Source organism: Triplophysa dalaica, chromosome 20 (assembly GCF_015846415.1).
Source record: "Triplophysa dalaica isolate WHDGS20190420 chromosome 20, ASM1584641v1, whole genome shotgun sequence".
NCBI classification, from domain to species: domain Eukaryota; kingdom Metazoa; phylum Chordata; class Actinopteri; order Cypriniformes; family Nemacheilidae; genus Triplophysa; species Triplophysa dalaica.
Window position 1 is genome coordinate 19,495,706 of NC_079561.1, and position 25,156 is coordinate 19,520,861.

Genomic DNA, 25,156 nt, shown 5'->3' on the forward strand with positions numbered 1-25,156 from the left:
TTCAGTGTATATATGAGTTTTTTTTTACAGTTAATCATATAAGAGTTTTTACTGCAGGATCTTCACATTATTTTCCTAAATGAACCAACAATACACATCGGAAACTACAAAAATACAAGTTAAAGGCACATCTTTAATGCAACATTTTGAAAAAGGTAACATTTTTCACACAAATGGTCTGAACATTCATCTCAAAATGGGCTACTTACTATAAATAAATAACAAATGTGTGGAGCAGATAAACTCAAATCTTAAGGATACACAGAGCCGTATACAGACATTTCAAGTTCATGCACATTACCCTAAAACATAAAACCTTTGAAACATTAAAAGGAAAGCTTTGATGGATTCTTTCGTATCCGAATGTATTGAGCTGAACATAATGTTTTACTTCTGTGATCTAACAGTCAATCTTCTCACTGGATTTGTGTTGCCTAAATGAAAAAAAAGACATTTCATTTAGACTCTGCAACATTCAGTGTTTAAACAATTCACCTGAAAAATGAAAAAAGATGTGTGTTTGGTGACCTGTATATGCCGCAGATCAGGTGTGTGTCTGTGTTCTCCTTCACACTGATGTGTTTGGATTTTTTGCACTGCGTGATGAACATCTGAAGATCTGACACCGGCTCTCCTTCCATCTGCTGCTGCTGAACCAGTAAACCACAACAACACACGCACGCACGCACACAGAAAGAAATGCTATTCAATGAGTGTGAGATTCAATTACTGTGTTCTTTAGGTCACAACAAATGTCATGTACAGATATCTGAAAGTTTTGTCTCTTACCTTGATGTTGTCATAGGTGTCTGTGATGAGAGTGATGAACAGACTGAGCACCATGTAGATGAAGAGTGACACAAACGTGTAGAGATAGACCCGACTGAAGAGCCACACCACACAACTCTTCTGCTCCATCATCTTAAACGTGTTGAACATGTCGTCTCCGTTTATAAGAGAAAACAGACACTCAGACACCATGTTCAGAGTCCGGAACTGAAGGACCAAGAGAGAGAGAGACTCCTTCACATGTCATGTGCAAGTGTGTAATGATGCTTGTGTGCCAAAATATTAATGCTGATAATGTATAAAACCTTTGTGGTCGTAATGAATGTATGAATGTATAAATGTGAATGACTCGCTTTTGTGTGATAAGGTCCGAGCACGATCCATCCACAGAAACAATAGCCCAGATAAATCATGGCAGCACAGCAGGTGAAGCGGATGACGTTTGGTAAAGATGCTCTCAGAGTAACGATGAGAATCTGAACAGAAACACACTTACACCTCACAGCCACTAGAGGGCAGAACACAATCACATCTCACGAGGAGTCAGCTTGTCTGGTTACTTTATAAGAGTCTATGATGTTTACACATTTATTGTTATACACAATATTGAAATGCATCCCTTGTACTATTTTCAATATACATGTTTATAATACAAAAGTTAAAAGATTGAAGATGAGATTTTACAGCTCAGTGTGATTGTGTAGCTGTAAACTAAAGTGTTGAGGAGTGAATCATACATTGTATTTTTTCAGGTATCCCATGTAGCGTAAAACTCCGATCCACACAAACATTGTGCCGGTGCCCAACAGAATACTACACAAGTCATAACTCGCCACAGCCTACGAAAAAAAACAGTACACACACAAACATGTGAAGTGTTCATTTAATCTCAGAATTCTTCATTAACTTCACTTATATTACATATTCATTAAGAAAGAGATTTGAGAGCTTCTCCCCGGACTCCGCCCCTCCCGTCTGATTGGACGAGAGCTCAGCTCGGTGACCTCACCTTCAGCTGGATGACGATCTTCAGCACAGATCCTGTGATGGTCAGAACATCACTGATGATGATGAGAATAAACCAGACGTTTATAAACTCCATCCGGTCAGACAGAGGCACGCGCTTACCGTAACAGCTGCAGAAAAACTCCACATATTCCTGCACAATAAACATCACGAATGAGAAAAACCTCCAATGACCAGCTACAGAACATGAAACTTTAATAGAAATAAATCACTGTGGGTTAATAGTCTCACTTCATCTCAATGACTCATAAATTATCTTAATAGTTTCTTTAAAAGATTTCAAAATAAATCCAATGACAAATTAAAAGTCCTGTTTTAAACTCTATTTACCATAGTGAACTGTTGCAAGTGTTTTTAAAACTTGTCACAGAATTAACCACGATTTTACTTCAAATAAAACAAACATAAACATGGTGGTTAGTAAATATAAGGCCATTGTCTGAAAAACGTGTTTCCTTCGCAATAAACTGAAACGATTTTAAGTTGAAGCAATATGATAACTGAAGAAGTGAAATATTAACAAAACAAACATATAAAACCAAATAAAAAATGAATGAAATCACACATAACAAACCTGCTAAAAATAAAACATGAAAACAACAAACAGAAAAACAAACTCTATTTAAAAAAACAAAAACTATAAACTGTAGTATATATTAATAAAATGTAATGATAAATATAATATACTACATTTAACTTCAGTAATACTTTATTTTAAAGTTTTTTTCATGAGGCACACAAACTCACAAACTGCAGTAGGACTCCGGCTTTCACGGAACGCGTGCAGAGAACCAGTGACACCGCCAGAGTTATAATGATCACCACATCAAACACAACCATCATATACATATTACTCGCTGCTATGAAGACAAAAACACATGATCAATAACATTCTGAAAGTGTTAGTATAATAAGCTTCAATGTTGACTGGTTATCAACGTTCTTCAAAATATTTTCTTTTGAGTTTGAAGCGTAAATGTGAGCTCACATGCTCCAGTCAGAGTCCAGTCTCTGCATTTACTGATGTCCACATCATTGTCCAGATCAATCTTGATTCTGCCGCTGTGAGGCCTGTTGTCAAAGCGGATCTGTTTGAAAACATCAAATCACATCTGATGCATCTGACACGAGAGGATTCACGTCTCAGACTCATCATGTGCTCCGGATCATGTGCGGAAAAACCAGCACACACCGAAAAAATCTCCCTTTTTTATAAATGTTGAATGAAGACGGACAAAAACAGATGACGGAAGGGTCGTGTGACTCGTACCATGATGTTGAAGACATAACAGTCTGGAAGCTCATGATGCTGAACTGTCTGCAGGTTTATGGCCTTCAGAGTGAACTTCACCATCACCGACAACAGTCTGAAATAACAACAACATTCACATCACTCTTGATTCAAGCATACATCACATTCAATGTTCTGCGTGTTATCAAGATGATACCTTTCAAAGTTGAGTGTTAGATTCAGTGGATGTGATGTGAGGGGTGAAGAGGAAACCATTGGGGAAATCTTAAAACACTCTTAGAGAAACCATCAGAAGATCAGACCGGACCCGCACGAGTCAATGTGACGATCTCACTTTGAAACATTTATGTGTGATGATAATATATATGATATAAAATGTGTTTGTGTCACGTAACTTCTGCACCTTCATCCACTTGAGCGTTGATGTTGAAGGTTTCATTAGCTGGTGAGATGCTCCCGTTACTGTAAAACTGCTGGCAGACGGTGAGAGGCGTGAAAGCGTCTCCTTCTCTCTGACATTCATGATTCCCAACCGTTGTATTTGGCAACATGAGAAACTGCAAGAAAAATATATATTTGGATCACAATTTTCAATGCATCTGATTTTCTTTCTGTTCAGCTGGTCACTCCTATTTATATCAGAAGTCAATGATTATTCAAGTCTAAACAGAAGAAGCCATTTTGCCACCATAAATCACCTGCTGGACGGCGTATGAGATGTGTGTGTAGACGTCTCGCTGTGTGTAAACGGCGTAAGAGTCTCTGCTAGCGTCTGTGAAGTTCATGAGGAACAGGTGTCTGAACGTCATCAGATTCTCCTCCTTAAACTGAACCACCATCTGATTACTCAGACCAAACCACACCAGCTACACACACACACACACACACACACGTATGCAAACATATGTTAACATTACACCCTGCAGTGCTTACCATCTAGAATTTCCCTAGCAACACCTTAGCAACAGCTCAAGTTCAATAGCTTTCCACATTTTAATGAAAGCTTTTTTAAACCAACATTGAACCTTTTTAATAACTTTTTTTTTAAAGTGATAAAACCGAAAGATTTGCCATCATTGACTCATTGTACTCATGAAAACAAAGAAAGATATTTGGAAGAATGTTATTTCCAGGACATCACTGACAACCATAGCAGGAAAAACGATTGTATCATGTTTTGTTAAACACAAAATAAGATATTTGGAAGAATGTAGGACAGCAAACAGTTCTGGGGCATTTTTGACTACCATTGTCACAATTTGATTTTATTCCTAAAAATTTTCCAAATATCTTTCTTTGTGGTCATGACAACAAAGAAATGTAAACAGATTTATACGAGTAAATGAAAATGATTAACATTAATGGGTGGAGAATCCCTTTAAGTTTAAACTGAAATCAGTTCATAATATTTGTTCTCAGGGAAATGTGTGTCTTGCACCTGCGCAGTGACAACAGCGATTTTAATGATTTGCAGCATCAGTTTCCAGGGCTTTTTTCCACGAGCTTTGTATTTGTCACTTGGGTTCATGAAGAAATATTTGAGTTTTCTCCTGAACTTCTCCAGCTCTTCATGCTCCAGCTGAGGGTTTGTGTCGCTGCTCATGTTAGAGCCATTCACACATAAATAAGCCTCACGGCAGTCATCCATATCTGAAAAACAAAACATTCAGCTGGACTGACACTAATCTCTATTCAAACGTGATAAATCCGGCAATGGTTATATGTTCTCAATAAAACAGTGTGATATTTCAGTGCGAACAAACACAAATCACCTCAGATTATGCAGACTGTAATATTATTACTACAACAAAGCTCACAGATTTGATTTTATTATTAAACACAGTCCTTTAATTCAGATCATGCAATGTAAATGTCATACTTAACATCAAAACTAGTGTAGAAAATGACAATTCCAATTTACACATGGATTGGTGTTGTAAACATACTGTAAGAAGAAAATTCAAACACAAAAATACTTGGAAATTATGAAGGCATTGTATATCTATAATTTTGAATTGTATAATTCCATCTTATTATAAATCAGTAAATGATTGATGATAAAAGAAAATGCTCAATACAAATCTGGTTTATTGTCAGCAGAAACATTTAGATTTTAATCAACACTGGCCACAGATGAAAAATCTATTTTAAAAGCTCTCTAAAACTGCACAGGTTTATATTAATATAATGATATTACTTTCTGAAAGGAATATAAGTGTTCAACACTTTTTAGTAAGTGTCATTTGTCTATTTAGTACAGTGGTTCCCAAATGGGGTACGTGAGAGAAACTGAAATTTAGGAATAAATAATGAAAATCAATAAGTCAATAAATTATGATAATAGTATTGTTATATGAAATGAGGTCTTCACAAATATGCATATTTTAAACGCATTTCAGTTTATAAGAGTTGTTTTTTGAGACCCGGAATCAGGAGCAGTGTCTTGGTGCAAAATAATGCAAGTTAGGAGAGGTTGCTGTTAAATGTTAAAGAAGTGTTGATTTTCCTGAACTGAAAAACACTGATTTACCTTTAACTGTTATGCCAAATAACTTAAGAGATTTACATAGTTGCGTAAAGATACACCCAGAAATGTTTATAAGCAATAAACCTGCTTTGGACCATCAGATATAATAACTGTCTGACTCTCATTTCACTGTATTTTAATGCAAAATGTTGCCGTCTGGTCAGAGCAATTTACAGAGCAATTTACTTAAGGCATAAAAAGTTTGAGAACCACTGATTTAGTAGAAATGTTTAAAATCCTGTATAGACATCAGAGATGTGCAGTATTGTAGTTCTTACCTTTTTCAGAGGTTGTTGGATTGAATGCAAAGCAGTGTAAGCTTTAGAGACACTAACACATCTTCATTCCTCAATGTCATGTGATAAACATGTGACACCATCATACCTGTGCCTCATAAACCACCATCAACACCTTGTGAACTATGATTTCAATCAAATAAACTGGGATTTAAAAAAGTGATCTGATGTGATTTAATCAAAAATGTTGGGACGGAATGTTCACTAATGGTCTCCATAACATATGAAAGCTTCTGCCATTATAACCAGTACGTTACAAAGTATGAAGTGTGTTTTTGGGTAATGGTGCTCTATTGGATCCTTCCACATCACCAGCAGAAACCCACTGAGACCATTAAAGTTTCCATTAAAACCAACACAGTTTCCATCAATAAATGTTCATATATTTATTAAATACAGAGCAATTTACCGGATGTTTACTTTTTTAGACAAGAGACTTAACCATATAAAACAACAACAATTGAATAAACTCACCATTCTATCATTCTCATTTAGAAGTGCTGCGAGTAGTACCGCAGTAATACAAAACAAACCTCATTTATAAACTGAACACACGAGCCGAACGTGACGCCGAACAGGTCAATAGAGGGGCGGGGCTACAGCGACGTAACGTGCGGATTTGCTGAGGGGTGTGTCAATCAAACAAGCGTCGTCCGCTGTGGTTGTAACCCATAGTAACAGTCTGTTATTTCTTTGGAGACCTACACGCGTGTAAAACAGAGACAGTGAACTTCTGCTGAACGGTGAGTTTATAAAGACTTAAACAAAACTTTTATGTGGATATTTTAGTTAACAGAAAATACGTACATACCAGTACCATATATATCGCTATACTTGAGATAGAACCACGGTTTATCGCAGTAAAAGTGCACTAAGTATGTTCTGTTTTGCAGATTGATAACTATTCGTGTAACCATAGTTTAACTATAGTAGAATTACCCTGTTTAAACTATAGTTAGTGGTACATTTGTAGCTTTATTGCAAATAAAAAGAATACGTACTAAAAGTTTACGTAAAAGCACACCATTATAAACTAAAAATAAAGCAACGTGGTTCAAAGTAGTATAGAGTTAAAGTAACAATTTGTTGAATGGGTCCTGTAGTTTGATCGCATGGTACATTGACATCTAGCGGTTGAGCCTGGTATTGCAGTCATAATTCAAAATATTGAAGAGACAAGTTTAGTGAAGTAACGCTCCTTGTCGGTGCGTTATATCAGAAATAATCAATATGCACTTAATTGTATGTGAATGTATACAGTAAGTTCAGTTGGGGGGGGCACAAAAGTGCGCATGCGCAGTGACGTTTGTTTATGATGTCACTTTGAAACCGTCTATACTACTGCAGCAATACCTATTTGCATATTACAAATTTGCTTAATAAAATAACAACTAATTAAACGTTTAAAAAGTAAATATAAAGTACACATTAAGATCACATAAGAAAACGTATAACGTTGTTCCTCAAATTCTGCCAAATGCATAAATGTAAACGTAATTTCAATGTTTAAAGGTCTTAATCACTGCTCAAAACAAATGCCAGCTTGTCATGTTGGTTTTCACCAGCAGGTGTCGCACGCTTGTCAACTGTTGATCACATACACTTCATACAAACAGGTTCACACATACATGATAGTGTGTGTACTGCTATGAGTCGAGTTAAATCTCTGTTATTCTCTCTTCTCATCAGCAGATATGAGCTCAAAGACTTCACTGAGCCCTGAGGCCCGTAAAAAGAAAGGAAAAGGTAAAATGTAGAAACATGTAAAAATCAATTTACTATTATGTACTTAGAACACTATTCGTTCATATTGATCAAAACTGTGTTTAGTATTGTCTTGTAATGTCTTATGTTTAATACTTAAACACTCAAACTGGGAGAATAAAAATGCACTTTCTGTAGCAGGTAAAAAGAATGAGAATAATTTTCTCTCTCCTCATGACGGTGCTGCAGAATCCCACAGTAAGTGTTTTATACTGTAAATCATCTGATCTACATCAGTTCTACACCACACCGTATAATGTCAGTCGTATATCAATGTCATGAAACAGATCTAAACACAAACTATTAAAGTTCAGCAGGTGATTTCTCACGTGACTGTTTGTTTTTCCACCTGCTGATCTGGGATCAGATTGAAGCTGCTCTAAGATGTCTGTATCAGTTTAGAGCATCTATGCGTCATCTTCATCATGAATTCATTCAGTCTGTTCCTTTCATCCAAGAGCTACGATCGGAATATAGATACTGAGAAACAAAAAACATGTCTAGACACACACACAGACCTCCTTTCTCCTGTGTTTTGTGTGTATTTTTAAGTTGCTCATTCTGAAAAGTATTCCTTGCAGAGTGAGCGTTCAGGTTCACTTCTCAGGGAATGCACATACAGATAAAGTGTCTACTTTGAATAAAAGTGAAGTTGTCTGGATCTGCAGATAGAACGTTGTAACATTAACTGCATCCAACAGGCCGCCCCGACTATATCTTCCCATTGGTGTTGACCTCCATCACACAGGAGCTGTTTGGTTGCCGGGCGGATGAAGACGTAACCGGGGAAATTCCTTATAAACTGATAAAAAAGGAAGACATCGTCCAAGACATGAAGACCAGAGCAGCCGTGTCGGACTTCAGTCCTGTTAAACAAAGAGTCCTGGTGTGAATCCCATCCGTGTCTGTTCAGAGCGATGAATCTGGAGTGTGTGATGTGAAAGAGTGAAATCAATGCTGTTTTCTGCAGGAATATCCTGAAGATGAACTCTTGCTGGTGTTCGACAGAGACTTCACATTCGGTCAGAGTTTCTATCTGGTGCTTACGGTAGAAGCCAAGGAAAACATACTGAAGGTGTGAAGACATCCAACACAAGCGCACACGCCCGACTGAACGTGTTTCTCTACTGGGAGAATAAAAATACACTCTTTATACAATCAAAATGTGCTTTATTGTGTTTGTAGCCTCCAGTCCAGGGTAACGAAGAGGAGCTGATAAATGTTGATGAAGAGGATGAGGATGTGATCATACCAAAAACACCAGAGCCACGTCCTTGGATCTCTCTGGGGAGTGAGCAGGAGATCGAGGAAGAGACGGTCAAACACATCAGACCCAGAGTGAGACAGATGCATCATGGGATATTCAAGTGTGCTATTAGTATACTTCTTTTCAATAAACAAACAAACAGAAAGTACACTAAGAGTGTTATTTTAAGTATAATAATAATACCTAGCATACTTAAAGTGCAAAATAGTGCAAAAAAAGTTTGAAGAATAAAGGGGTAAGAGTAAGGGAAGTTAAAAAAATATTTATGAGAGAACTGCATGCCAAATAAACATCCAAATCAAACCGCTCTTGAACTACTTGATCTCAAAAGATCAACATTGAATTTACACATTAAAACTCATCCAAATAACATTTAAAATTTAAATAATTTATTTGTGACCAACAAGGGGGGGCACGGTGGCTTAGTGGTTAGCACGTTCGCCTCACACCTCCAGAGTTGGGGGTTCGATTCCCGCTTCCGACTTGTGTGTGTGGAGTTTGCATGTTCTCCCCGTGCCTCGGGGGTTTCCTCCGGGTACTCCGGTTTCCTCCCCTGGTCCAAAGACATGCATAGTAGGTTGATTGGCATCTCTGGAAAAATTGTCCGTAGGGTGTGAGTGCGTGAGTGCGTGAGTGCGTGCGTGAGTGAATGAATGAGTGAGTGAGTGAGTGTGTGTGACCTGCGATGGGTTGGCACTCCATCCAGGGTGTATCCTGCCTTGATGCCCGATGACTCCTGAGATAGGCACAGGATCCCCGTGACCCGAGGTAGTTCGGATAAAGCGGTAGAAGATGGATGGATGGATGGATGTGACCAACAATCCTAAAATCAATCAAATTCAGGCCAAGTTTACACGATGAAAAACTGAAAAGTTCTTCCTTTGTGTTTGTGAAAAGATTCACGTACACATGACAAACGATCTGCATTCACACAGATCCAGGAAAACAGATAAAAACACAGTAGTATGCACGTCAGGCTAGTGAGTGGCGATGTTGTTTTCTAAAGTAACAGAACGTTGGCAAATACTCATGCACATACCGTTGGTTATATGTACCAGATGTAAAGAGCGTGTCTCCTCTGTTCTTACTGGTGCACCAAATGCACATTTTGCTGGGAAACCTTAATACATAGTCCAGCAGCGAGAGATCACAGTATGTGAAGTCGGCATATTATTTTGGCTGATCTTGCCGGACTGAGTGCGTTATATTCATGCGCATGACGTCATCGTTTTCAGAAAGTTCGGTCATGCAGTTTACATAGAAACGAAATGAAAGTGCTGCGTTTTCAAAAAGTTGCACTTTGAGACTAAGTTTGCCTTTTCAGTCCCCTAAAATGCAGTTTCCACGTAAACGGACAGCGGACAGACAAAAGTCATATTTTTCTTGTTTAAACGGCCGCTTAAATTATTCCTGAATTTATAACTTAAATTTGTTATAAATTCGTGCTTCGTTCGTGCTGTTATGCTTGCGCAAAAACTGAACACATCATTTCCCTTTAATTTTATGTTTGCTATAATAATAATAGAAGAACCCCGTACTTGATTAATATCCATAGTATCTTATTTATGTATACATTGAGATTACATAAATGAAGGGTATGTTCATATTAAGATTGTTGCATAGCATACTGCAGGTCAAGCATACCACGATATATTTCCTTTAGTTTAAAAATACTCACAGAATAAATATCTTTTTGAATTTTCTGACTTCTTTATCCCCCAAACTTTGCAAACTGTTCCCTTTTACCTACAGATATATACTGTAGAGGTACAGGTACCATACTAACTGTCAGTATACCTATAAATTCACTTGTTGTTTGCATTACATAGCAAAGACATATAGTTGTGTAGTTAAAGCACTTAATAAAAGTGTGCCAATTTAGCAGTACTGAAATAATACACTTACAAGGACATTAGGAGTACATCGATATTCGTACACTTACTACATAAAGAATGCTTAAAAATATACTTGAACTCAAGTAAAGTGAATTTGAATTATACTTGTTTGTTATCCTTATTTTTTTGTAAGGGTTGTGTTGATGTTGACCAATCACAGACCTCCTATCTTTAAATGGCAGTTTGATTTTGTGCTCTCGTTGGGTAAAGTGATGTCTTGTGAATTGTTTTACATTATGGTGTTTTTGTCCTATTATGAAGTCATTTTCGAAGTCTGTGTTTGTGTTTTCAGCTCAGGTATAAGCTCTCTCGTCCACGGCGAGACTTCTGTTCTGCGGTGCATTTCTCTGACCGCAGTGCTCGGGACGGATACGTGGAGTGTCTGTCCTACCAGGACAAGAGGTTTAACATCACAGAGCAGGAGAGACACACGGCTGTTCAGACCGTCCACCACACCACAGACTCCTCAACACAGACCCTGTGGTACAACAAACACATGAAACATCACTGTCAGACACTCCACACAATATTTCATTCCTGACCCCTGCGATGCTTACAGGAGATACCCGAAGAACATGTGGACTCAATATGAACCCAGAGAGTTCAGTCCTGAAGAGAAAATGCATCAGCTGCAGTCAGAAAACATGAAGAACTTCATCAAATCTGTGCTGATCAGGTGAACACATCTCTCACGTTAATACAGTGTTATGTTTAAACATCTGAGCTGAAATAATAACAGAATATTCCCATCTGCACGCTCACCATGGAACTGGTGTTGAACGTGTCTAACATCATCTGTGTGTGTGTGAAGGCTGGACGTGGCCCTGCAGCAGAACTGCATCATGAACGTGTTCTCAGACGACTGGACGGCTCTCAGCGAGGATGACAGCGCACCGACGGGAAAAACAAGGAGCCAGCTGAAAGAATATCAGTCATTCACAGACCTGAACCTGAGCAAAGAGAAAACCATCAGTCACATCCAGTGGCATCCCAGCATCAGCGGTCAGAAACACAACCTAACACACGTTATTATCTTCTCCGTTATGTTTCAAGCATCATCTCAAACGTCTCTAAAATTGGTTATAGGAAAAAAGAAAAGAGAATGAAATGAGAGTAAATGTTGAGACACATGAAGAGTCTGGAGGTGTAAAATCATCTGGATTTCAGTAAATGTGATGAGAAATGTTTGAGTTGATATTGAGATCTTCAGTAATATTGACTTTTGATTGCAGACCAGACAAATCTGAGTTCAGTTTGACACATCTCTTCTCAAACTCTAATGAAACATTTGTGAGATTTCTTTTTTCTCAGGAGAAACATCTGAGACTGAGACACACATGAAACTTTAATAAAGAAGTCAAATGTGCAGTGAAGATGTGTGTTTGTGACAGGTGTGATCGCTGTAGCCATGACAGAGAGATTTACTCTCGAGGAACGGATCGATAACTCCACTAAACTCTTGTTAAACCCATCTTACATCCTCTTCTGGAACTTATCTGACCCCATAAATCCACAGGTGATCTTCCTCAGGCTTCTTAGTCACCATCACTCCTTGTGTTTGGTCAAAAAAGCTTTGTGTGCAGGTTGAAACAGAAATATATCCCCGACAAACCTGTCTAAACCGTCTTTGGCTTTTCTTTCTGTGTAGTTACAGTTGGAATGTCCAGATGATGTTCTGAGTTTTCAGTTCTGTCCGTCTGATCCAAACATCATCGCCGGCGGCTGCTTTAATGGACAGGTGCTCCACGTCTTCTACATAGAGTTAGACGCTTATATCACACATTTATTTAATGAAGAATTCATTAAAGCGACATCTTCTCTGATCTTAAACCGTGTGTCATGTCCTTTTTTTATTGTGTACAGATAGCACTATGGGATGTCTCGGCACATGTGGATAAACTGCAGGACACACGCAGTGATGGCAAAAACACCTCTCACACACCAGTGAGTCAAACGCACACATTAGGCACAAATCATAATAAACAAGATAATATCTTCTTTTTTTAATAAAAATTTACATTTATTTATTTTATTAAAAGTGACCACTGAGAGAGCTTGTAACATTTTGCAGAAAATAAAGTTTTTATAGACTAATTCTATTAGAATAGTCTATAAAATGTTTGATCTTGTTGCATCACTCCTTATTCAAACATCGCTTTACATATATACAATAAAAACATTTTTTTTAATGTGTGTAGAATAAGAAGAATGATACTGCAATGGTTCGGTACTGTGCCGTGTCTGGAATAGAGAACGGACACAAATCACCCATCACAGATGTCCAGTGGCTCCCCGAAACCTTTGAGGTACATGAAACTCTTCAGTCAGAACTCCAGTCATGATGTCAGAGTCTCATGAATAATCAGGAGTGATGTGTCTATGTGTCCGTCAGGTGTCCAGATACGGGATTCCAGTGGAGAACTCCAGTCACATGTGTGTTCAGATCGTGACCTGTGCTCCTGACAGGTGCTCTACTCACACACACCTGTCTGTCTGCCCATCTGTGTGTGTTTCTGTCTGTCTGCCCGTGTGTGTGTGTATGTCTGTCCGTCTGTCTGCCCGTGTGTGTGTGTATGTCTGTCCGTCTGTCTGCCCATCTGTGTGTGTGTTTCTGTCTGTCTGCCCGTGTGTGTGTGTGTATGTCTGTCCGTCTGTCTGCCCGTGTGTCTGTTTCTGTCTGTCTGCCCGTGTGAGTGTGTGTATGTCTGTCCGTCTGTCTGCCCATCTGTGTGTGTGTGTGTGTGTGTTTCTGTCTGTCTGCCCGTGTGTGTGTGTGTATGTCTGTCCGTCTGTCTGCCCATCTGTGTGTGTGTTCCTGTCTGTCTGCCCATCTGTGTGTGTGTGTGTGTGTGTATGTCTGTCCGTCTGTCTGCCCATCTGTGTGAGTGTGTGTATGTCTGTCTGCCCATCTGTGTGTGTGTGTGTGTGTGTGTATGTCTGTCTGCCCATCTGTGTGTGTGTGTTTCTGTCTGTCTGACCGTGTGTGTGTGTATGTCTGTCCGTCTGTCTGCCCGTGTGTGTGTGTGTGTGTATGTCTGTCCATCTGCTTGTGTGTGTGTGTGTGTGTGTGTGTGTGTTTCTGTCTGTCTGCCCGTGTGTGTGTGTATGTCTGTCCGTCTGTCTGACCATCTGTGTGTGTGTGTGTGTGTGTGTGTTTCTGTATGTCTGCCCGTGTGTGTGTGTATGTCTGTCCGTCTGCTCATCTGTGTGTGTGTCTGTCTACCTGACTCTATATGTGTCTGTCAGTCAGACTCACTGTGTGTGTGTGTTTCAGCTGTGTGTTATTCTGGGATGTACGGGCTCCTCGTGTCGTCTCACAGTCTCTCACTGATACGAAGAAGAAATCAGAGAAGCCTTTGGAAAACCCTCACGGCGTCCCCGACACCTTCAAACATCTCAACCTGACCTGGAAACCATTCATCCGAGTATGTGTCACACACACACACACACACACACATACACACACAGTTACAGTATGGTTGTCCTCTGCTACAGGTGTCATTATTTAAGATCGGCTCTAGTGGTGATTACAGTCCTCTTAAATTCAGTCTGACGGATAATACACTAGACTATTCTACAGGTGAGATCATCTTATTCTATCCTAATCTATATTCTGTTCTCTGTTAATGATAGGAATGAGGAAGAGTTTGATAGCAGCAGTGTCACTTCTCTGTCAGTGGCATTTAACACTCACTCTGTCACAATACTGTTTGTGTAAAATAGACATTCATTAAAAAGTTTCCAGTCAACTGCCCATCAAAGCCAACTCCATCAGACACACGTCAAGCATTCATGTATTAACTCATCACTAGGAGAGAGACCTGCACACAACGCAGGTGAAGGTTCAGGATTGGGACAGCTGCGTGTTCCTTCAGCCAAACAACAGAACCCTTTAGAACACATCAGCACTAAACTGTTTGTGGGGACAGAGGTGAGAAACTGACACACATACAAAACCACATGAACACCTCACGTCTGTATGCTTTGCTTGTCATTGTTCATCAAATTCTGCGATGTCATGCTTTCGTTAAGGATGGTGAACTAGTTTACACTGACTGGAAGATGGAGAAGGACAACGACTCAGGACGGCTGTTTAGTAAGACACAGTAAATTCCTAACGGTTGAAGGTAGAACCAGAACCTCCGACTGCTCCCGGGGGTCCCTGTAAAAAGTCAAGAGTGAGCTAAATAAAGAATAACAAACACACATTGGTGTTGTTTCCCTTTGTGTTTTCTGTCAGGTCCCAAACCCACTCATCGCTTTGTCTTGTATGATACTCTGATAAACACTGTCAGCCGCTCGCCCTTTTTCAAAGACATCATCCTGACGGTGGGCAGCTGGAGTTTTGCAGTCTTTAAGGAAGGCCTCACGGTGAGGACATGACATAAACCCACTAACATCTGACATCAATCAAATCAGCTCTGTGTATTCTTCATTCAATCTAAAACAATTTACTTCATTTGGATTATACATTAAATCATGAGCTTTTTTACTTCAGCCACCCAGAACACCCTAGAAACGTTAACGTTCATTCATTTAGCTGATGCTATTATCCAAAGCTACTTAAAAATGAGAAGCATTTAACATTTTGTTAATAAGCATCTAAAAACCGTCCAGAGCAAGAATGGTGGGAACTGAATAAAAATATTCTACAATAACACTGTACGTGTAATAATTCATTGAACAATGTCTTATCAAATTGTTATTGATTAGAATTAATAGATAGATTTTCTTAACGGTTACGAGCATCTTGGGCCCTGATCTTTTCGTTATACTATGTGACACCCATAACCGTAGTAAAATCTCCAGCACAGTTGAGTTTCTTCATGTCTCTGAGAATCAGATGTTAAATTGATGTTAAATACGACACACTGCTGTAAATAATCCTCAGTGTTGGAATAACCTGTGAAAATGTTTACTCACTTCTCCATCTGGACGATGTGTTGACTTTACTCTTGTGTTCATCTACACCTTAACATTCCTTTAAATATATCCAACAGACTAGTTTGGCTATCGTAACCATAGCTTAGCATTGTATTGTGTTGTGAAGCTGTGATTATACAAATGACACATGTGTTTGTGGTTAACTTACATTTTCATCGATTCTGTTTCAGAACGGATCGATCCTCCAGTCGCGCTGCTCTCAGATCATGTATACTGTAGGTCACTGGTCTCCGTCTCGGCCGGCCGTCTTCTTCATTGGGAAAGAGGATGGAAGTGTCGAGGTGTGGGACCTGCTGGAGAAAAGTCACGAGCCGTCGCTGACACAGAACATCAGTACAGCCTCCATCACCAGCATCAGAGCCAAGAGCATCTCCTGTACGCCATAAACACATCACGTGAAGATATTTCATGATTTATTTCATAAGTGATGTGTTACTGTGGTTACTGTCGTGCAGTGAAGCAGCATCTTCTGGCCGCATCCGACCGTCTCGGCACGCTGCACATCCTTCAGATTCCCTGGATGCTCCGCAGACCTTCAGCCAATGAGGTGAGATGTCCTGAAAACACATTCATAGCTCTTGTGTTCGGAATATAGTCCATGAAGGACAAAAGTGTGATATTCAGTGTTGTTTGTCTCCTGCAGATGCAGATTGTGAAGAAATACTTTGAGAGAGAAGAGGAGAGACTGAACTACTTTGAGAAACGTCAAACGAGACACGAGAACGCGAAGAAAGAAACTAACATTGAAGAACAGAGGAAGAAAACGGTGAGACAGAAAACATTTCAATGGCTCAAGAAGCTCAAAATCATATATTCCACTTTTTCAAAAAGACTTTCTGAGAGTTTGTTTAACATTTTCAAATAAAATGACTTATGATATATTATACTGTGGTCTATTTGAATACTCGATTCTGATTGGCTGGAAGATGTGCATAAAAGCCCTTAAACGCACAGGTAGCTCCAGACAGTTTGATTATATTTTTAATTAACTGACAAAATAACTAATTTTCACCTGTTTGATCAGATATGACGCTGTAAACATCAATAAAAGCTTTAACTTGGCAAATGACCATGGTATAAGTGGGATAATCCACAGCTAGCCATGCGTTAATGGATTTGAATGCACCTCTGCTTTGTGTCGGGTGGTTCTTGGCCTCAATGAAATGCATTTAAACTTGGCTTTGGAATCGAAAGGCTAGGAATCAGATACTTGAGATTAAAATTTGAATTCCTCTCATCAATTCCTGTGTGTAAATTTTCAGAAAATAAATATCATAAGTAAATATCTTGTTGATATCTACTGATATCTCAATAAAAACCCTTAATCATTTTTTTTTACAAATATTTTTACTGTAGTAAGCATAGTTGTAAATAACCATAGTTTCATTATAGTTATACAGTTGAACCATGATGTAGTTCAGCTATGGTCATACAGATTGTAATAAATCTGAAAATTATGGTTCTTTGTGTGTATATATATTTATATAATATATATTTATATACACAAAACAGTGCTCATAAGTATATATGAAGAATTTGGTTCCAAAATGAGATAAAAAAATAATTATTTTATCATGTTTTTATTGTGTTTTATTGTTAGTTAGCTGTATTTTTTAGGTTATGATGGCCTAAATCAAAACAAACCAACTGCTGTTTGATTGATATTAATCAGAATCAATAAGAGTTATCTCATTTTGGAACCAAACTCTTCATATATTGTTTGCAAACAAGTCAATAAGCAGGATAAATGACCAAACACAATGATATCTATATGTTTTCCTTCAACTGTGGAATCGAATCAATTCCCAAGCCTAAATAAAACCATTTAACCCACGGCTAGTTGTGGATTATCTTTTACTTATACAAGTCTTGTTATCTCTATGACTTGAGTTCAGTTTTTACCCCATTCATTCAGATATTCATTTCACTGTTTTAAGCAAAAACACTCAGTTAGAACATTTCTGTTTGGTGTATTATTATGTGGTCTGAGAATCACCTGTTTTGAGCTCAAGCTGAGCTGGAATGTGTTCAGATATGTTCAGACACGTTGAATATATTTACTAAATATGAACATATGCTGCTTGACTCTCAGATGTTTTTAAGTGTTTCTCACTCAAACTCCTCCCGAGACCTCGACTACATGCTGATGGAGGCTTTGCTTAAGATCAATATCAACACGTTTTTAAAATATGGCTGATTTTGTATCTGCTAATGCTCATCAGTAATCACAGTCATCATTACGTAATGAAAGTGTTGCATTATTATACAGCTAATATATATTTGCTGTTAAAACACACAGACACGTTGTGATTCTGTAGCTCATTTGTATCCCCAAAACCATTTAAAAATGAAAATGCTGCCATGAATTTTCCCTTTAAGTCAGGAATGGCATATTTAAAGTACTGAAACAAACATATGAAGAGATCTATTGGTGTTTATTGTTGTTTCATTACTCACATGATGTGTTGTTGTCAGGAGTCTGTCATTCATCAGAAACATGAAGAAGAGGCGAACGCAGATGCTCAGAGGGAATACGAAGAGTATCTGAATCTAGAGAAGATGATTCTCAAGGACACAAATCTTCTGACAGCAGATCTGTAAAACAATCACACATCCATCATTGTGTTTAAAACAATATTCATTAATAATATTCTACATTAGTTCAGTGTGGTGAAGGTCAATGTGACACATCGGTTTCTGATTCGCAGCTCAACTTAATTCTACACTAGTATTAAAAATAGTCATTTATTTTATTTAAATATGAAACTATTTCCTTTTTATATAAAAGTCTGTAAAGATGTTTAGATTATTTGTAATCATATTTTATATCTGTGAGACATTAAACGGGCCGCTGTGCATGCAGTGACCTTGAATCTTATATTGATGTTTTTGTTCTGTGTTCTCCAGTTACTTGTGCGAGTTTGTTTTTATTTCCCATGAGCACCTTTATCACATATTCAAGAGTCTGACAGAGACTTCATGAAGGCTGATATGGTTTCATACATTCACACACACTAATGTACAATATTGATCAAGTTCAGCTCGACCTTCATTGATTAACAAACGCACACCGAGGAGAATGTCATTGCTCAGATGTTTCTCTTTCAAAGCTCAAAGGATCTCAGTTGTTTCATTTAACAATCAGTCTCAGATGTTTATTCTTAAAATTTGATGAAAAATGTTTGAGTTGATTTTGAGATCTTCAATAATATTGACTTTTGGTTGCAGACAAGACAAATCTGAGTTCAGTTTGACACATCGTTGACATCTCTCCTCAAACTCATTGATGAGATTTCTGACGGTTTATCTCATGGGTTAGGATATTGAGTGATAATTTTTTATGGGTTTCCTCAAAACCGAAGTGCTTCTCTCTTTTATTTTTCTTCATCTGATGTTTTGTTATATTTGTCAATAGAAAACATCTGAAATATTCAGCCGTTAACATGTCACAGTACAACTACAACAATCCCGTCCACTGTTCTTCATTACCCAGAATGCACCAGATGTCTATCTCAAACTTTTCCTCGCACTAATCTCTTCCTGCAGTGAAAACAATGGCAGTTTTGAACCATACTTGGCAGCGTCTCAACACTGATAAAGCTTCTTTTGATCTCCGTCTGCAGCGCTGAGACTCTTACAGACTTACAGTATCACTACTTTTACAAGCAACATGAAACAAACATACAAGACATATTGCACGTTAAAAACACCAAATACAGGATCAATTTCAGCGTGATCACATCTGAGAGTGATTTCTTAAAGTGATAGTTCACCCAAAAATCATTTTCTCACCCTCATGTCATTTCATACCTGAATAATTTACTTTGTTCTGATGAACACAGAGAAAGATACTTGGAAGAATGTTAGTATTTTTATTTCTGTGACATCATTGACTGCCATATAGGAAAAATTCAAGGGTAGTCAAAGGTGCCCCAGAACTGTTTGTGTTCCTAAATTATTCAAAATATCTTTCTTTGTGTTTAACAGAACAATGACATTTATATAGGTTTGAAACAACCTGAGGGTGAGTAAATTGTGACAGAAATTTCATTTTTTAAGGAACTATCCCCTCTTCAAGACATCCAGTCACAGAGCTCTCTCTACATCAAAGCATCTGTGAGACAAGAGCAGACCAATCACACATCTGAACCTCTTGTGTGGATGTTTATCACGGTGGGAGCGCAGGTGTCTGGAGCCGCTGGAGAAAAAACAACAGAATGACATTCACACACCATCCAGAGGAACATTTTTATTGATCAGTGGTTTCTCTTTCATAGCTCAGGAGATTTAAAGGAGCTGTCAGTTATGTTTCATTAAAGTCTCTCTTTTAAGTGCGAGTGAAACTATAAATGACAATTCTATTTTTTCATGAGATATTGTAGCGTTTGTAGTAAATAAATAGTTAGTCAATGTGGGTCATTTTCTTTTTAAAATTCATGTACCCTCATAATCTTCTGTTAAAATCTGAAAATGCACTTCCGACCTGTAATGAAGATCCATTTGAAATGACGTAAATTAGACGGCTTGGTTCACAGGGAATTAGTCTGCCGACCCGGCGTTCAGAAACCTCACCGGCGCCATCTTGGCAATTAGTGAATTTCAGCTCCGTTGTATCAATTTTGTAAAGATCAATACTTTTACGGGAAGTCACCAATTGACTTGATTGTTTCTATATCTACATTTTTAGGAAAGCTGAGAAAAAAGTTGGCCACAAACTAACGCTTTAAATCACTTGCACAAAACCCTTGAACGCAGGACTCACCTGATAAATGAGACGGATGCTATTTCTGTGAGCTGCAGGAGATGAATTGACATTTACATTCACACTTTGCAGACGCTTTTATCCAAAGAGACTTTCTTTGCAATGTCCTATACATTTATAAATAGGCATGTGCAATGCTCTGGAATCGAACCCACTACCTTGCGTTGCTGACGCAGCGCTCTTACCACTGAGTTACAGGAAAGCTGGAACTCAAACTTAAATGAGACCTTAAAATAACCTTTATATATATTGTTATGATTGTTCAAAAGAGACATGTATATAAAAGACATGCTGCCAGTTAAAAAAACACTGACCCTTACAAATAAAGAAGTGTATTCAAGTGTGTTCTACTAGTATACTTCTGTTATACTTAAACAAGGAAACTTCTCAGAAATAGACTTGAACAGACAAAGTGAGAAATGTCTTAATATATCTGCTTTACTTGCGCTCAATTTTTTGATGGAGATAAACTATCAAACTATAATGACTTGTAGTTGTGTTTCTCTTTTGATGGAGTCGTCTATCAAATAATATTTGGTCTTAACGTGTTTAAGTGTTTAGAAACAACTCATCTAGGTGGAATAGTTTAGAGTAAACCAAACATGTGAAACTGAAGCTGATCACATAAAATAAATGTATTTAAAATCTACCTTGATTTAAAGTATAAAGTGCAAAATAATATTTCAATCAAATAATATGTATACATTTACTAAGAGTATACTTCAAATTAAATATGTGATTAACTAGTATTGAAAAAGCATTATACTAGTAAACCGTCAAATCTAATAAGGTCACTTGTTACAAACAAAACACTTTTCAATAGCACACAGCACATTGATATCAGTACACTTACTAGATAAAGAAGTGGATTTTTATTAACAAAATGAACTTGAAGCATAATTATTTTTTGTTAGGGGAGTTTAAAGCCCTTCATAATGACTGTAATCGAGTTTTGACACTGTGGGTTTTCATAACTGGCTTCTAAAGCAGAACACTCGTTTCATTTATTTAGTGTGAAATCATTTCACATCATTTCAATCTAGCGTGATGCTCTTTCACACGGCGTCCTAACTGGATTCACAGTCATGAGTGTGATGTAACACAACTACAACCAATCAAAAAACATTTCTGATAAAGTTTGTTTCGATGATTCCTCATCAGATTTAATAGATACCGTTGTCCTAAGAAATCACATCAGATCAAGAATCTCAGCTTTATATTCATAAAAGCGTTACCGTTAATTTACAACCGTGTGCAGCTGCCGCATTTCACTGTATTTAAAATAATCTCTATCTACACACATAAATACATCTCACTGTATGACACTGTTTGTGTTTGACCATAAAGCTTTCAACCATATAACACTCAAATATTCTCAACACAACATCTCTCATCACTGTGGGTTATATCATTACACATATATATATATATATATATATATATAAACTGTATATACATCTATAGATTTCCTTATTTCAGACTGATCTACAGGCCAAATACTACAAGGTAGCTGAGGAACATTTAAATATTCACAACACTGAAGTGTCGCCATCAGAAACACATTTCAGCTCTATTTATACATACATGCGAGAGTCAAATACTGATGAGTTTATATCCCTGGACTGAAGATCACACCATGATTTCGGCTACCTGACCCACGCTTACATATCAAACACAGCTTGTGAGATATTTAGGGTTTCCTGATAGAAAAACTCTGCCTAACTATACTTAAATATTTCATGTACAAATGACGACGAGCATATAGTCATGTTTAGCTCTCTGTAGCTTGTTTTGCAGGACAATCAAATATTCTGTTTGAATAACACAGGACTGCATCAGTATCGCCAAGAACAGACCAGCAGCATGTGTTGCTCTCAGAAGGGAGGGTTTAGGGTGTGTGAGCTACAGTAAGTGATGTATATGGTGTGTGCTAAAACATGTAAGGTGTGAGCTTTAGGGTCTAATTTTTTAGATGTAGGGCGTGAGCTACGGGGTGTTATGTGTAGGATGTATGGGGTGAGCCTCAGGGTGTGATTTTAGGCTGTAATGTGTAGGGTATAGGTTGTTAGCCTCAGGGTGTGATCTGTAGGATGGATGGGGGTTGGGTGTAGGCTACAGGGCACTATGTGTAAGATGTAGGACGTAGGGTGTCAGTGTCACTGTGTAACATGTAGGACGTAGGATGTGAGTTTCAGGGTGAAATGTGTAGAACATAGGGTGTGAGTTTCAGGGTGTAACATGTAGGTTGTGAGTTTGAGGGTGTAACGTGTAGGACGTAGAGCATTGGGTGTGAGTTTTAGGGCTTAAATTGGGAATTAGGTGAAGGAATATAAAGTTCACATAGCCCTGGTTTAGGGTGCAGGGAAAGAGGATAATGGCCTGGGATGTACCCGTAGTATGTGGTTCTCCCACTACACACCCGTGTGTACCTGAAGTGAACCCCCTGCCATGCGGCGCCATAAGTGCATTCGTTTACGTTTGTACCTCTGTAAGAAGTTAAAACCTCTCTCCGTCATCAGCACCACTTTAATAAAATAAAGTCCCCCGGGTGCTGCCCGCAGGGTTTAATGTGTTCTTCTAATAAGAAGAGAAACAAGATCACGAGATCAACAAACACATGGTCAAGACCGAGGAATGTCTCCATACAGTTTCCATAGTAACATGTCCGGTAAAGTCACAGGATGTCAGTATCGCATGTTGAGTTTGTTCTTGTTGAGTTCTCTCTCCAGGTTGCCGATGAGGGCGTCGATGCTCTCCTGCAGATCTCGCAGGTTGACTCTGTTGGTGAGCACCGGGCTGATCTCCTGGATCTTCATGAACGCCTGATACGTGTGCTCTTTGGGTCTGTGCTCCTCAAGGTCCTGGAGGATCCGATGGCAGGGACTGATGGGAAGACATTCCTCCCGTTGGAAGCTGACCCAATCGTCCCCTTCACTGTCTTCCTTCTCTACCTGCATCTCCTCGTCTCTCTCCGTTCCCTCATCCACCTCGGGCAAGTCTTCTTCAAGCACCGCGACTCCGGGAAGCTTCGGCAGGTCCTCCTGAGCCACGTCCGGCTGGTCTTCGTTGGGAACATCCGCGTAGTCGGCGTCGTCCGGGCAGACGGGCTGGAGGTACGGCTCTCTGCAGCCACTCCAGTCTCCGGCGTAACGGTTACTGGGACTGTCCAGACGGCCGGGTCGAGGTCGCAGGACTCCGGTCACCTCCGCCTCACTTAGATTCAGTACCTGTGGACGATCTTTTCTTCTTCTCACGGCAGCCTTCGGAAATGACTCCACCAGGGCGGGTGCAGGAGATGAGGGGTTACCTTGAGTGTCCACAACTACGAGACGGAGAGAGAGAAAGGGAGATGGCTGTTAACGCTAGAGTTACAATGAGATTGAGATTTGCTTTCGTTTACACGGACAAACTCAACCCATCCAGAAAATGAAGCTGACTGGACCGCCTCAAAGTTTGAAGTATCAAATTCTACAACACCACAAAATCTATAAAGCTGGGAAAGGACAAGATGACATCATAGAGTGTATTTGATCATATGCTGTCAATATGTTGAGTTTGAAGTGGTAGATGAGGACACGCAAAGCACACCACTTTAATCCGGTTTACCTTCACCGATTTGCCCTCAAAGCCCTCGCCTGATTCTAGCTGCTGCCTACAGATGTGACAGAACAAATACAACCACAACATACAATATAAACACAGCACTTAAAGGGACAGTGCACCCAAAATATAAATTCTGCCATCATTTGTTCTCTCTCAAGTGGCTGTAAATCTGTATTTTTTCTTCAGTGGAACACAATGGGGTTCAGTGTGGTTTGATGATCGACATTCTTCAAAATATCTTCTTTCGTGTTCTTCAGAAGAAAGAAACTCACACATGTTTGACATGAGGGTGAATAAGTGAAATAACTTTTATTTTGGGTTGAACGATCTTTTTAACTAATAATAAAATCCTTAATCACAAGAACAGCTAGAATACACAACACATGGATTTATACTTGTATGCAGTATATGTTTCTGAAGTCCTTCATCACAATGCAATAACCTGCTCCACTAATGGAAATATTTGCCACCTCATGTATCACACGTCATCTTAAGACAATTCTCACCATTTTATCAATAGCTGATCAATTAAACCATGAGCTATATTTTATCTATAATTTTGATCTATAATTTTATAATATTTTATACTTAAATATAATTAAGAGATTCTCTTACAATATAAACTACATAAACAATAAAATAACCTCTATAACACACATCCTAATAAATAAAATCAGTTTGAAACCAGATATAAGATATAAATATTATATTATAAATATGTACTTGTTTTAAACTAATAAACATCCTAAATGTTAGAGTGAAAGATTTTTTTCCTACAGTATATTAACTATATAATCATTAAATTATTTAATATATATTTGAAAACATGTACAATAAAACATTGTTAATTTATTGCAATATTACATTGAATTAAATGCAGCAATTTCTTACTTTTTATTCTTTGTAAAACATAAGTATTGGTGCAAACCAGAGTTAATGTAGTTTTGATTAGTAATGTAAGTTTTATTAATATTTTAATTTAGCATTGATTTTTAGATCTTTAGTTTTAATGTTAATTTCAGCTCAAGTAT

At 38.3% G+C, this 25,156-nt stretch overlaps 3 protein-coding genes across 15 annotated transcripts in view; 1 reads left to right on the plus strand and 2 right to left on the minus strand.

The window, feature by feature from the left end:
• Positions 1 to 113: 113 nt before the first annotated feature.
• Positions 114 to 6,495, minus strand: mcoln3b (mucolipin TRP cation channel 3b). Of its 4 annotated transcripts, XM_056732386.1 has the most exons (15): positions 6,365 to 6,493; positions 4,506 to 4,717; positions 3,766 to 3,933; positions 3,471 to 3,624; positions 3,264 to 3,342; positions 3,086 to 3,182; positions 2,804 to 2,903; positions 2,563 to 2,675; positions 1,918 to 1,948; positions 1,799 to 1,830; positions 1,527 to 1,628; positions 1,143 to 1,265; positions 790 to 996; positions 529 to 650; positions 114 to 434 (listed from the first exon to the last, which is right to left on the minus strand). In XM_056732386.1, the coding sequence occupies exons 2-15, from the start codon at positions 4,713 to 4,715 to the stop codon at positions 401 to 403; spliced, it is 1,572 nt and encodes a 523-aa protein (XP_056588364.1). In that variant the 5' UTR covers positions 4,716 to 4,717; positions 6,365 to 6,493; the 3' UTR covers positions 114 to 400. The 4 variants fall into 4 exon arrangements, with proteins under 4 accessions (XP_056588364.1, XP_056588363.1, XP_056588362.1 ...); XM_056732385.1 differs by having other exon boundaries at positions 529 to 647; positions 1,799 to 1,948; positions 6,365 to 6,495; XM_056732384.1 differs by having other exon boundaries at positions 1,799 to 1,948; positions 2,563 to 2,672; positions 6,365 to 6,492.
• A 44-nt stretch (positions 6,496 to 6,539) lies between these two features.
• dnai3 (dynein axonemal intermediate chain 3) lies at positions 6,540 to 18,599 on the plus strand. 6 transcript variants are annotated; one of them, XM_056732353.1, is made up of 23 exons: positions 6,540 to 6,633; positions 7,583 to 7,636; positions 7,796 to 7,852; positions 8,356 to 8,540; positions 8,625 to 8,729; positions 8,840 to 8,992; positions 11,109 to 11,299; positions 11,376 to 11,492; positions 11,628 to 11,818; positions 12,208 to 12,332; positions 12,465 to 12,554; positions 12,680 to 12,760; positions 13,015 to 13,122; positions 13,209 to 13,282; positions 14,091 to 14,241; positions 14,312 to 14,396; positions 14,629 to 14,747; positions 14,849 to 14,912; positions 15,057 to 15,187; positions 15,931 to 16,135; positions 16,216 to 16,307; positions 16,404 to 16,526; positions 18,236 to 18,599. In XM_056732353.1, the coding sequence occupies exons 2-23, from the start codon at positions 7,585 to 7,587 to the stop codon at positions 18,359 to 18,361; spliced, it is 2,625 nt and encodes an 874-aa protein (XP_056588331.1). In that variant the 5' UTR covers positions 6,540 to 6,633; positions 7,583 to 7,584; the 3' UTR covers positions 18,362 to 18,599. The 6 variants fall into 6 exon arrangements, with proteins under 6 accessions (XP_056588331.1, XP_056588329.1, XP_056588330.1 ...); XM_056732351.1 differs by having other exon boundaries at positions 6,542 to 6,633; positions 7,793 to 7,852; XM_056732352.1 differs by having other exon boundaries at positions 6,565 to 6,633; positions 7,580 to 7,636; positions 7,793 to 7,852.
• syde2 (synapse defective 1, Rho GTPase, homolog 2 (C. elegans)) overlaps positions 16,147 to 25,156 on the minus strand; it is a 40,650-nt gene continuing 31,640 nt past the window's right edge. For 4 of the 5 annotated variants that reach the window (XM_056732338.1, XM_056732337.1, XM_056732336.1 and 1 more), the window contains one exon: positions 21,376 to 23,844. In XM_056732338.1, the coding sequence (XP_056588316.1) occupies positions 23,207 to 23,844 (638 nt within the window). In that variant the 3' untranslated portion in view covers positions 21,376 to 23,206. Of the gene's footprint in view, positions 16,318 to 18,217; positions 18,356 to 21,375; positions 23,845 to 25,156 lie in introns of those variants that run through there. The other variant, XR_008904791.1, reaches the window with a different exon arrangement.

Excerpts from the sequence above, each read along its gene's own strand:
- dnai3 (XM_056732351.1), top strand. The coding sequence starts at position 7,585 with ATGAGCTCAAAGACTTCACTGAGCCCTGAGGCCCGTAAAAAGAAAGGA. Across the intron at positions 8,541-8,624 it reads CTGTTAAACAAAGAGTCCTG|GAATATCCTGAAGATGAACT; the intron begins GTGTGAATCCCA and ends TGTTTTCTGCAG. Across the intron at positions 12,555-12,679 it reads GCGGCTGCTTTAATGGACAG|ATAGCACTATGGGATGTCTC; the intron begins GTGCTCCACGTC and ends TATTGTGTACAG.
- mcoln3b (XM_056732383.1), bottom strand. The coding sequence starts at position 4,715 with ATGGATGACTGCCGTGAGGCTTATTTATGTGTGAATGGCTCTAACATG. Across the intron at positions 3,625-3,765 it reads TCTCATACGCCGTCCAGCAG|TTTCTCATGTTGCCAAATAC; the intron begins GTGATTTATGGT and ends TTTTTCTTGCAG. Across the intron at positions 2,676-2,803 it reads CTGGACTCTGACTGGAGCAT|CAGCGAGTAATATGTATATG; the intron begins GTGAGCTCACAT and ends TTGTCTTCATAG.